Source organism: Phaeoacremonium minimum (assembly GCF_000392275.1).
Source record: "Phaeoacremonium minimum UCRPA7 unplaced genomic scaffold PA7_03_scaffold_604, whole genome shotgun sequence".
NCBI lineage: Eukaryota > Fungi > Ascomycota > Sordariomycetes > Togniniales > Togniniaceae > Phaeoacremonium > Phaeoacremonium minimum.
This window is the reverse complement of record NW_006921506.1, coordinates 52,524-66,559: the sequence shown is the minus strand read 5'-3', so window position 1 is coordinate 66,559 and position 14,036 is coordinate 52,524. Positions and strand designations below refer to the sequence as shown.

General features: G+C 40.7%; 1 protein-coding gene across 1 annotated transcript; it reads left to right on the top strand.

Moving 5' to 3' along the window:
* Positions 1-10,131: 10,131 nt before the first annotated feature.
* UCRPA7_8666 (putative siderophore iron transporter 1 protein) lies at positions 10,132-10,872 on the top strand (the record flags this gene model as incomplete). The annotated part of the gene is made up of 1 exon (XM_007921177.1): positions 10,132-10,872. The coding sequence occupies one exon, from the start codon at positions 10,132-10,134 to the stop codon at positions 10,870-10,872; it is 741 nt and encodes a 246-aa protein (XP_007919368.1).
* Positions 10,873-14,036: the final 3,164 nt, after the last annotated feature.

Here is a 14,036-nt window from a genome sequence, read left to right as displayed (position 1 = left end):
CTTAAGAATGATCTATTATGGCTGGAAACTCGTCTAGCCATTAGCACTAGATCATCCTCCCAGATTACTCGTATGTATCTACAGATAATATAGGGTCTATATGTTAGGGTCCCTAAGTTGGACATATAGTTGGTAACCTTTATAAGCTAATTCATATGTAGGATATATAATGGCTTACCAAAACTTTAGACTTAGGGCTGATATAGCCTCACTACTATGGCTATACTGCTAGTCTACTATCCACTTATTCCTGTAGGTGAACAACTATCCTTATAAGCTATCTCCTCTAATATCGGCGTTGGTATGAATGGAGCTGGTCATAGCCATCATAAGGCATTTAGAAGCTCTCTAATTCTAGGTAATCATATTATATTCAACATTTCTCTACCTATAAACGTATTTCTAGATATTAGTATCTCTTAACGAATGTATATACTTTAAAGCCTGACTTTATACTCTAGTAGCTAGTAAATTTCCTATCTATTTACTTTCTATCTTTATCTTTCGAAGGCTGAGTTATTCTATTTATAGCTTTTTATTCTATCTTAGAATAATCTTAGCCTTTTCGCCCTAACTAGGAGTAGATACATTCAATATGATAGTCTACTAGAATTAGAGCTAGCTATGACAAAATATAAGATCGGGTTACCTTAAGCGTTGCTAGATGATAGCTAAGAATGAAGAGACAATTATGTTAGAATATTTATAGCCTCTTGTCTTAGTGCCATTGTCTTGATTGTAGGTTAATATCACTAGGGCCCTTTGACTCTCAGAAATGATATATATTGTTGAGATATTGTTTCTTTATATATTCTTTTAACTTACTTTATATGCTTTATTCACTCGACTTTTCAGTCTAATTTAAGGACTATATAGACAGTCATAAATTCACGATTGGTATAGTAATACTACATATATAAGAATATAGCTTAAGAAGGCTATCATTAATGATTGACATACTACCTATATAATATCTATATCTGTAGGCAATAAGAGATCCGCTTGTCACAATCTCTGAGTCGAATATGCAGTTGGTGGCCCTTTAGCATATAGGTTGAAACTGTCTGTAACAGCTATCCTGGTTCTATCTCCAATAAAAATTGCCAATTCTATATGTCTAGTTACTATAAGATGAGACCGGTCGATATACCGACTAACTCGCTCTTTTCCAGCGGTGAATCAAGCCAAACAATGTCAATCAATCGTCTGATAGACTTACCTTAGACTTAGGGCTGATATGGTCTCGTCTGCTATAGTTGTGTTGCTAGCTAGCACCCTACTTAACCTTATAGATAAACAACTATCCTTGTAAGCCACTATGTATTACTCCTTTAAGCTGTGTGGATTCACTATTAGGATGAACTTCCTGCATAGGCTAGCCGCAATTACTCAACAAGTCCTCACATTTATAACGATCATGATCAATTGTCTTTAGATACAAACTCTGTTCCGAATAGAATGTATGGATCTGATCTACCCCTTCCCCAATATACTCCGCCCAAATTGACTTGGGCCATGCGAAGCTAGCTAAAAATACAGGCCTAGAAGTACTACTGTTCGTCATTAGGCTTCATAATTGGTGATCCATTACTATTAACCTTAGTATAAGCATTGTAAATAAGAAGCCTACACTTTACGCAGGCAAAAGTCTCCGTTATATTGTGTTTCCAATGCCAACACTATAGAATATTAAAGCTGGCTAATCAATAGCATAGTGCTAATATAACTTACTATATGGCAAACCCAATTTGTAGCTTAAAAGGTCATAGAATGTATTAACATAGTGATCAGGTAGGGAAATAGGATACTCCTACCTATGATGTTTTACGATTGTGTAGTTCTACCTTAAGTAGTGTTTTCTATGTAGGTTAGATGATGTATATCTACTAGCAGCACTCACTAACCCATTATATTAATATAATTAAGCTTTAGGCTTTAGGTTAAGTAGATTATATATTAGAACTAAGTTAGATAACCTTAAGATACCATCCCTACTGATAAGAATCTACCAGTTTATATAATATCTTCATAAAGTTCTATTATATCGTAAAGTGAGGCTGCTACCTATATGGTTGGCTCCTTACTGACTATACTAGCATATCTTGATTCTATAGGTTGTGTTTCGATATCCTATAGGAGGAAGAGACTGGTCATAGCCTTAGTTATAAGGCTGAAGTTTCTAAAAACCGTTTGTTATTCGTTGTTTGATAGATCCACCATCTTGGAGATCAATAAAAGCATTAAAGGCATTATAGACATTATAGGAATCGGAGACATTGGAGGCATTGGAGGTATTGGAGGCATTGGAGGCATTGGAGGCATTGGAGGCATTGGAGGCATTGGAGGCATTAGAGGCATTAGAGGCATTGGAGGCACTGGAGGCTTTGGAGGCACTGGAGGCACTGGAGGCTTTGGAGGCACTGGAGGCACTGGAGGCACTGGAGGCACTAGGAGTTTTGAAGGTACTAGAGGCACTGGAGGCACTGGAGGCACTAGGAGTTTTGGCACTATAGGCATGCATATTGCTGAATTGACGTCTCGAAGAACCAAAAGCAAAAAAAAAAAAAAAAAGAAAAGATACCTTTAGGTAGGTATAGACATACACAGTGTGCATAAGGTGCGAGCGTACACAGTATGCCTAAGTTTTATTATGAAAAAATCGTAAAATACTTAAGATAAACCTTCAAAATATTCTACATAGTAAGGGTAGGTTATAAGCCAAAAAGGGGGATATTATAGTGTATTAAAGGAAGGTAGTTTAAGATTGAGAGAAGGTAAGGTTTTTAAAGTCCTCCTCTAAAATATCCTCAACTATAGCAGGCTAGTGCCTACAGGCGTATAGCTTTTTTAGCTTAGATTTTTCGATTGGTTTTTCTTGTTCGTATTTTTGAACGAATGGAATAGTAGTTTCGAAAAGAGACGAACGTTCGATCTATTAGTTCTATTGATTTCGATATCCCTTCTACTTCACAAGATATTATACCGTTAGTCTAACATCTTTCTAGCTTATCTATCGTTATAAGAGTTTGTCTATTTCGAAGAGGTCTTCCTCGCCATTCTCATCTTCGACGATCATACGGCCCAGTGGAGGTGGTTGACGACCGAAAGGATCTTCGTCTTTTGAGGCTACGAACAAGTGTACGATCGAAATGATAGGGTGGATTTTCTAAGTTGACGGAAAGTCGAGTTTGTAGGCAAGGTCTCCGACACACTCGATGATTATAAAGGGTCCTATTCGCTGTTATGACTACTTACAGCTTGGATGACCAGGAAGATGATATCCACAATACAATTTGAGATAGACTTTGTCATCGACATCAAACTCTAAGTGGCGATGCTTTGCGTCATATATATGTTTAGCCGCTACATCGATAAACGCAATAGCAGTTTCTGCCTCTACCTGGTATAAGAGTCGTAACGTAGGAATGTCGTCTAGCGTCTGATTGTTATAGAGAAGGTCGACGACTACTGTCGGTTTGAAACTATATATCAACTCGTTTGACGAACGGTTGATTATAGCAGTATATACGTTGTTTAACGTATGTTATAGACTTGGGAGAATGTCTGTCCAAACGATGTCGCTTATGACGACGTGAAAACGTAAGGCTATCTCGACAGATTGAATCTTATATTCGATGGCTTCATTTACCTGATGATGGTAGCTTGTTATCATATTGAGGGCAATATGTAAGGCCTTAAACAAAGCCTTCCAGAAGTCCGAAACGAATTTTAGGTCATAGTCGGAGATTATAACATTCGGCAGACCCTAGTCGTAGAGCTGTAGGAAAGCTACGAGCAGTTAGGCCCACTATGAGGCTGTATACGTTGTATGCTTAGGAATAAGAAGCATACGTTTTGAGAATTTGTCTATAACCACCATCATTACGTCAAATCCCGATTATAGTATCTTCCAGATAATGCTTACGATTATGACTAGAAGGCTGACAATAAAGTCTATACCAATCGTATGGAATAGTTTGGCAGGCGATATGATAGACTATAATAAGCCAGGTGGTTTCTATCTATCTACTATATTCTCAAGGCATTTTAGACAGTAACGAATGTAACTCTTCACTTTGTAAGTTATATCGGCGAATAAGTAGTTTGTAAGCAGTCATAACATTCGATTGGAGCCGAAATGAAAATTTTCGTCATATACTATATACAGAAGTGTAGATATAAAAGCAGATAGAATACACAGTCATAGCTTTCCATAATGAGGTATATAGAAAAGGAGTTTGTCTTGAAATTCGAACGGCATACTCTTTATGACTCGAGTATACTTCTTTGGGTTTTCCTTCTATTTTGCCTTCTGTTTGCAAAGGTCGTCGACAATTGTCTTATATTTACGGTCTTCCAAGTATATATCGATAAGCTATCTACGAAAATCTTTATCTATATATACTTCGACGACAGTATATACTGAGTCGGACCAAATATCCTCCAACTCATTGAAATTTTCGTCCGATAGGGCTGAATTGTGTGCCGGAAGATGAGAGAATATGTTGAAAACCAGATTGACTTATCTAAGGATATGACGAATGTTAAGATTATATTATGACAAATATATAGATACTAGAACAAGCTTTATATTCATCTTTACAATATCTTAGGTTTTAAAGGATGTTTGTTTGGCGATGCTGTCGGTGGCTCTATAATCTGTAAGCATAGTAACCGGCAAGTATGATGATATGATCATGGTTCTGAGTTTACGGCATGTTTAGACTAGATAAGCTACTTCCATTTCCATAGGGAAATAACTTACTTCACCCTTTATTATAGGCTGACGACTTAAGTATAGAATTAGGCTGATGCTGTCGATAGGGATATGACAACCATCCTATATATCTCCATCCAAGTGGAAGACTATAACGCCAAAACCTAGTTTAGATACATTCAGCTTGATAAATAATAGATAGGCTAGATTAAAGTATATAAGATATGATGGTTTCATAAGTTAAGCCTACAAGATTTCGAAAGCTTCCTTCTCTATAATGGTTAGAATAAACTTTTTCTTCAAAATATAAGTCTTCTATACTGACTTTAACTTACTAACAGGAATTAAACCATCCGTTTTGCCAGACTTAAGTATCTCTATCTTTCACTTCTCAAAAGGTTCGACTTTCTATTAGTACCAAGGTATAAATTTTCGTAGGAAGCCTATCATACCGATATATGTTTCCAGATTATCTAATGAATCTAGCATCTTGATTTGCCGAATTATTATAATATAGTCGTTTATAGTAGATAGACCGAAAGCGTCGACCTTAAATCCCAACAGACGGATAGATAGGAAACTATAGAAAGATTTCTTTAGCGATAATATAAGTCGAATACTCTCAAATAAATGTAGAACTTCTCTAATATAGTAAAGATAATCTTCTATAGTATTGCTAAAGATCATGATATCGTCGATATACACTCTAGCGAAATGACAAAAAGGGAATAGCTTACGATCTATAAAGTGTTATATATAAGCTGGCAAATTCTTAAAACCTATAAGAGCTATATTCGACATCTTAAGTCCTCTGTGAGTGACGACGACTATCCGATTATAGTGACGATTATATACCGACAATTGGTGAAAGAAAGTAGATATGTCGAACGCTAAGAGATAACGCTTTCCTATGACTGTATTGATGACGTCTTCCTGACAAGGTATCAGGTAAGCGTCTAGCAAAGTAAGCTTATTTAGTCCGTAAAGATCAATCACTATATAGCCTTTTCGTTTAGCGTCTAGGACACAATAAACGACGAAAACGAAAAAGCTGAATAGTGTTAGCTTATTAAGGAAGGTAAATTTACCCTTCTGTTGTATATTGTCAAACGTTTCGTCTACCAACTTAGCATCCTTTAGGCCGAGTTTATAAGGTTAAGCGTTAGTCTTCTGATTTTGCCATCTGTCGATAAGATCAATATATATATATTCGTCATTCAAAATATCGACCATTCCTCTTTCCTTCCAGACCTTGTACTTTTCCAGCAAACGCTTTAGTTTGGTGGCAAAAATCGGGTCCGAAGCGTAAATATGTACTTCGTCCTTTGTCAGAGTTTCTAGAATGTCGGATGGCTAAGCGATTCCTAATGATTTAAAAAATGTTTCTCTCAACTTATATAGGTTAGGAGGTAGATTTGTTTCTATCTTGTCAGGCGTTATCGAAGAGACATTCTATACGTTAAAAATATCATCGACTATATCTTCCGATTATAATACTCGCTCAATTACTTTGATAACATCGAATTCTACTAATATATCTATTGATACCAATAAATAGGTTATGTTCGCCTATTCCCATAAGATCTACTAACAATTGTCAGCATCGACATCATATACAACTGCCAGATGTTGATGTTTATATAGGATCATCAGATTGTTTGTTTTATTGACGACTTAGAGTACCTTCAGTATATCTAAGTTCGTAAGGTGAGAAATACCTTTAGTGACGGACGGTAATATAAGGAAATCCCTGCTGGCCCCATCGTTATATATAAGGGGTAATTCTATATAACAGACTTATATGATGGCTATAGTCTTTAGCAGAATAACCGTATGGCGGAAATTTGAAACCTTACAGCAAATAGGTTTAGCCTTTTGTTTGATGCGAAATGAAACCTATATACCTTAGTATAAGTCTAACCTAATTCGATGGTTGAGGTAATTGATGATAGCATCATTGTCTGCCAACTAATTTGAGCCTAAAAGCATTTTTAGCTTAAGATCCAGCGTCAGAAGTGTGTCCGCCAAATATTCGCCGATTATCTCTCGTCCTTTGATATCGTCTTTCGAGAATATAAGGATCAGTGTAGTTTTATAGAGTTTGAGTAAAGTTCTGACGCTATTCATAACCTTAGGTTCGCTAGACCTTATATCTACGTCCGGATATCTGGCTTATAGCTATCTTTCGTCTACCATAATATTAGAACATCCTATATCAGTATAGACTTCTTCTATAGGACTATCTGATAAAGTGTAGATGAATATTCGAAGATATATATTATAAGATATAGTCTTATCGACGGCTGAAGGTATAGGATATATACGAATGACTTCTATGTTTCCAACGAAATTAGCTAACGATATCCTTCCACCTATCTCACACACAGATAGAGGCTTACATTCTATATTCTTCTTCATTGGTTCGTTTGGCCTCCAACCTTTAGGTTTAGGTAGGATATATATGTTCGTAAATATATACTAGAATAATATAGCTCTCTTAGGAAAAGTCTTCTAACATTTACGGCAAGCGAAAGCTTTGCTTTCGACGGTGATAGATGCTAAAATAGGTACGGAAGATAGTATAAAAGAAGAAAAGTAAGAGGATAAAGTCTTAGAATTATTATCTAATGCTATAATATCATTATTATCTACAAAGTAACCATCTTAATCTTCTTCGTCAGTATATTCATCAGCCAAAAGATATCCATCTGCCTTTAGATTCTACTTAGTCTTAAAGCGATTTTCATCATTGTTAGCGACATAGTATTCTTCTGCCAGATATATAGCATCGTATAGGTTGAGCTTAACCTATCGATGCTAGCGATATCTATACTAACGTCTGTTATAGCCTCTCCAAGAATTATATCCTCTAAAGTTTCTACGATTACCTTCGCAAAAATAGCCGTAAGTTCTGCCACGGTAGTTGTTACGATAACCTCTATAGTAGTTAGACAATCGGTCGCTAAAACCTTACGATAGATAACTACCATATCCTCTACAGCCACATAGGTTAAAGGAACCTTCGTTATTGAAGCGGTGGTTATAGCCATAGTAGGCGTCAATTCCTTCATCGTCATTTGGCTGGTCGTCGACATCTACCTAATAATATGATATACCGACGATAAGAAGATACTGTCTGTCTACATTCGTTGGAAAGGTGTTTACGACACCATCATAGACAGGCTACTAAGGATATTATATGTTTGGCAAAGATTGTCGAATAAGCGATATACTGAAAGATAGCTTCTAAAGCTGTAGATTAGGGTTGACGACCTTACGATAGGCTCTGGCCTTCTGTTTCAAGTGTTCAAGATAGTTTAATATATAGGTGTCGGCCGCCGAAGTAATATAATGTTCGTACAAACGCGTATCAATTCCAATATAGACATAAGTAAGCAATTAGGTTATGTTTGTTATATCAAACGTATATGCTGCTCACACTTTGGCCATAGTATACGACCGAATAGAAGCGCCTTTCTTAATATCGTCTTCAGTATAGACAAAACGTTCGAGATTATAGGCTGCTTCCACTTTAAAGATATAAAAGCACTCTTGAAGAGTATTAGTCTAATTCTAGATATCTAGCTTTAGAAACATACGGTTGGTAACACTCAATTAGCTAGAATACCATACGAAGGTATCGCCTCTTAAAAGCTGATTAAAGTCACAAACAATGATTTCGGCTCGTTCGTTTATGATATTATTATTGTTGATAGCCTTACAAAAAAGATCTATATTATGATAATAGACTTTGTGTCCGACGGTTATAACGTCTCCGACACCAAACTTAAAGTCAAGGTTCGAGTGGAATATACCGATATGATAGAGTTTCCATCCGTGTGTTAAATTGAAGGTACTTATTTAAGTGATTGTATCCAAAAGTCTGGTTATAAACTGAGCGAATAGGGCCTCTAAGCGTCTGGCCATATCGTCGATAACGGTGGCTATAGATTAAGAGACGATATAGATAAGCTTCTTCCGACGTAAGTATTCTATATGCTGTTTGGGAGTCTTATAAATCTTATGTTCCTTTCCGCCATTTTGATTATCGGCTATATTGTCATTGACAATAGTCTTAGGCAAAGCTGGAGATACCGTCGGTGAATATATGAAGCTTAATGATATAGAATCAGGTACCGATTTAGGTACTGACAAAAGTAGAGAGGAAGGGATTGTTTGCATAGATGGAGAGAGGGTGATGACCCTTCCGTCTAGTGATGGCAGCTATATAGATAAACGGAAAATTTGCTCTATACCCAAACCGGACGAGTGCTAGTCTAGTGGTTGTAGAAGGGTATATAGTAACCGAATCTTATTCGTTTGTCTGTCGGAAAAATAAGCAAGTTTTGGTAGGGTTGGCAGGTAGGACTTGCCAAAGTCAAGTGTCAGCATAGGTAGAATGGAAGGTGCCAACCGTAGTTGAATGAGTGACTTAAGGAAAGCGTCAGACAGTTCTTGCCTTATAATCGAAGCTTGAATAGTTTGTATTTGCGATTGTCTATCCGCCTAGCTGTTTTCGGCGGTAGATAGCTATATGCTGTTTGGTGGGAGCGAGCCGCTGCTTTATGTATGAAGAGCCTAGAGAAATGGCTTGATATGATTCTTAAGAATATACGAAAGGTTTTGTTTGACAATGTAAGAATCAAGTAGCCAGCTTTCAGGATAAAGCTTTAAGGTTTGTCTATAGTATATACGATGCTCTCTATAAACACTATATATTATGGTTTGTTCAAGGTATTTTTGTAGATGATGTGAGAGCTTGATGATAAAGTTGTGAAGGCAGCTTTTGTCGGGTAAGGGAAGCTTCTATACGAACGATAACTCTCGATTTTCGTTGAGAAAGATATAAAGTTGATAAGCTAATTCATCCTACTTACCAAGCGTAAGATCTATATGGTATATAAACTGGATCTACAATCTATGAAGTTGATTGATGAATCGGCTTGATAGGATTTTGAGGGTGATTTTGAGGTGACGTTATACCGTATGGAAGGGGAACAAAAAGGTAAACCTATATGACGAACGATCGGCTATACTACCATATAAGGCTTACGTCCGGCAGAATAGGATAGTATCATGGGCTTGACCGGCTATGCTCTACGTAGGCTTCCTGAAGCTGTACTATGCATTCGTGATGTATTGTTGTTCTATGGTGAAGCCATGTCTTTCTGAGAAGTGGTGAGCTAAGTAAGAGCTGGTGTGGGGCTAGTGAAAGGCTTATGTAAGCTACGTCTTCATCCGTCCGTCCTCACAACACTGGTATACTAACCCCGGTTGTGATTGGCTTCCTACTCTTCCCAGTCTTCGTGTTCTGGGAAAGCAAAACCTCCTTACCCATGCTACCACTGCATCTACTCAGAAATCGGACAGTTTGGGCGTGTCTCGGAATCAGCTGCGCCTTCCCATTCGCCTTCATGGTTCACGGCAACTATCTATTCACCTTGCTCTTGGTTTCATACAACTTCTCGATTGAGGGTGCTACTCGCGTGGCGTCACTGTACAGCTTCTGTGCCGTCGTTGTGGGATCCATCCTAGGAGCTGTCGTCATCAAACTTCGCCGTCTGAAACACGTCATCCTGGCAGGCATTCTCCTGTGGTTTGTGGGAGGTGGCCTAATCTACCACTACCGTGGAGGCTCAGGCTCAAAATCCGGCATCATCGGTGGAGAGATCGTCATTGGTACTGCCGCAGGGTTTTTCTCCTGGCCAACTCTAATCATGATTCAAACCGCGGCACGGCACCAGTATGTTGGCGTCCTGATCTCCCTCGTTTTCACTGTCAACTCCATCGGCCAGGCCTTCGGTAACTGCGTCTCTGGCGCAATCTGGTCGCAAAGATTGTTCGACGAGCTCAAGAAAAACCTTGCGCCCTTCAACAATGCAACCCTCGCCTCGTCGGTCTATGCTGCGCCCCTGTTTGTGGTACCGGAGTATGTCATCGGCTCACCTGAGCGAGACGCGATCATTGCCAGTTATCGATACATGCAGCGGATTCTCACAATTACGGCGATCTGCATTGTCGTCGTCATGTTCATTCTTGCTTTATTCCTACACAACCCTTTACTCTCGGGTCAGCAGACTCAGCCGGAAGCTGAGGGCGAGGATGCGGCAGCACAGGCCAGAGAGCTCCAAAAACTTCAAGACGAGGCCAAGTGAAGCAATCCCCAGCTATTTCCGGTTGCCTTTGAACGCCTTGTAATCTCCTTAGTTTTGGAGGGTGGGGAGTGGCTAAGGGCTAGGTGCTCGGTGAATTCCCCGCCCCAGTTGTCCAGACTTGATGGGCTTCTAAACTGCGTTGAGACTGCAACAGGCTCTGGCTAGCAAGGTTTGCAAATACGCCGAGGACTCTGACTGACATAATTGCTATGTGAGTGAAATGTATGGTTCACTGGCTGCGTTACTTATATAAATCTCCATCTACAACTTGACTCGGCTCAAGAACATGTCAAGTGAATTTGTGTGTCTGCGTCGAATATACTTGCACAGATTCTTTCCCGGTCCATCCAGAGATGATGTACGGTTGAAGCATCGGTCTAAATAGTCCTTCAGCAATCTTATCTCCAGGACTTTGAGGATTCTTCTGGGACTTCTACCATTGGAGATGATGTTGTTTTGGTCCTACCTGCCACCTACTCAAGTGGTTCTCTTGCTACCAGATCTACTCCACAAATAGGACCAGAAATACTCGTCTTGTCCAGCTTTCCGAACCAGTAGCCAATCGGGTGTGACAACGTCCACAACCCGAAGGACATTGGGCGCATTCGCTCTAAACTGCGGAAGGACGAGTCTTCAGCAGCCTAAAATTAAGTAGCCACCTTGACATCTCAACGCTTCGTGGACCTATATAGTTGTCACCCGCTCACAAGATGCGGACCCGAAAAGAAGAGCGAATTATGACGCGAGAGGCTGCGTTTTGCGGCCAATGAACCGGAAGAAACAAACTAATCACTGTCACATCTCAACAGGAGGATGTGTTAGAAACGCCTGATGGTATGAAAGCATCGGATCCTAGAAATGCGACAGCCATTCGCGACCACTTTATCAGATGCGTCATGATTGGGGTTGAAGGGATGGCAGCATTGGACTCTCAGATGGTGATAGATGCGAAAGGAGGTGCAAGTAAAATAGACGGGCTCATCTATCAACTAGAAGACATGACCTTGAAGCTGCACAATGGGGACGCCTATCGATGCATGAAATCTATTTCTATGCGTCACTGATATACATACATATCTGGTAATCCACCAAAAACAGCCAGATCGATCAAACTAGATACAGGTCACAATATTGGGCAGCTTGTCCAGGGTCCTCAAGCGTGTTTGAAAGGGCGGTTCCTTCAATATCATTCTTCCATTGGTCAGTGGCCCGGAAGGCATGATGCGCTTGTTTGATCATATTACAAGAAGTCATAAAGTCGAAGTCTTGCGAGGCAGTCTCGCCGTCTGTTGCGTGTTTGCGTATCAAGTCTGCAATCGTGAAATAGCGCCAACGCTCTGCCAGTATGATGGCGCCATCGCATCCTGTTGAACCTGGACTGTGACTACGTGCGTTGTTGTTCAAGAGCAATTTGACCACGTCAAGTCTGCCATAGTCCGCTGCGTAGTCAAGAGCAAGCCAGTGAGCTGAGAAGGTAGAAGATGCATTGACATTGGCTTGGTGTTGCAAAAGCAGATGCACAATGTCTAGATCCCCACGTATTGCGGCACACTGGAGCGCGGTCCATCCGTCTATTTCTGCAGGGGCTGCATTAACGTCGGCGCCTTGTTTGATCAAGAAGCTGACCAGATCGAACTTGCGTTTATGTTCTTCTGCAGACGTGGTAAACCATCTACACGTAGCCTGCAGCGCAGTCATCCCGTTTTCTGAATGCGCCGGTGCATGTATTTCGGCACCTCGCCTGAGCAGCTCGCGGATCAATGACTCATCTCCTTTTGCGGCTGCGGCCTGAAGCGGCGTCAATTTGATCATTTCAGAATATGCGTTGACATCGGCTCCTGCATCAAGAAGCTTGTCAACGAGATCGCGCCTGCCGTTAGAGTAGCAGATGAGGGCGGCGAGTGGAGATCCAGGCGGTTTGATAGATGCGCCCTGTCGGTACAGTGATTCAAAGAGCGCTAATCTAGGGCCTTCCTCCCCACTCGGGGAGAGGCAGCACTCCAACAACGAGCCCGAAGCATTTCGAAGATTGAATCCAGCACCAACGAACAGATGCAGCTTGTCAAGGAACCACTCCTGACCACCAAGGTACCTCACTGCATGTTCCAAGAACTTCAGCGGATCGTCATCCCGCTGGTTGATCCTCAACTTGGCCCCATGATTGATCAAGTACTCAATCATCTCGGGACTTGCCAGTCTTCGTCTAATGTCCGACCAGTAGCTATGCCATTTGTGGAAAGAGAGCTCGGTGCCAGTAGTATATGCCAGAACGCTGAAGCATTCCTGCTTATACCAAATATCAGCATTGATGTCGACGCCAGCTTGCAGGAGGCAATCCGCGGCTGCAAAGTTGCCCCATCTGGCAGCCACGACAAGGGCTTTAGCGCCGGTTTGTGCAATGTCTGATACGTGGCGAAGAAGAATCGCCAGGAGCCACGAGCCCTCTTCTTCTTCTTCCTCCTCTACTTCTTCTCCCGGATCCGGAGCGACTGCCGCAGAAAGAATAGCCTCGTCAACGATCGCTCCTCCTCGTATTAACAGCGAAATCAGTGCTTCAGTGTCCCCTCTCGTTCCATGTTTCTTACGGATAATTTTCATCACAAGGTGCCTCAACAGGAAAGACGAATCCTGTACCAGTGCAGGGAGCGAGACCTCCACCCCATTATCAATCAGCACTTCAATCACTCGCCTGTCCGCTTCACCCCAGTCATTGACAAACTGCTCCGCGAGAACTAGCTGCAAGAACTTTGCTGCATCTCTGGCATTTGTCACCCGTGACTGCATGTATTCATGTAATGTTTCTTTTCCCTGCCTGGCGGCGAGGCAGATTCCATATCTTGTCATGTCGGCTGCCGGCCTGATACTGTGTTCGAGAAGTCTCTCGAAAAGCTCCTCATTCCAGTAGAAACACATCTCTAACAGCGCCGCTCGGTGGCTCTCAAAATTGGTGTACCACGTTTCGAACAAGGCTTGATCATGATAATCATGTATTTCAATTTCCCAAGGCACATCGACTTCAACATTGCTGTCCAGGAACAACTTCAGACCTTTGCTGTGAGCCTCGTTTTCTAGAGTGAAGTTGATCAACCTATGACGGTAAAATAGGCCGGAGACCGACCCTACGATTAGCACTCGTATGAGTGAATAGTAGGGTAATTGAGTTG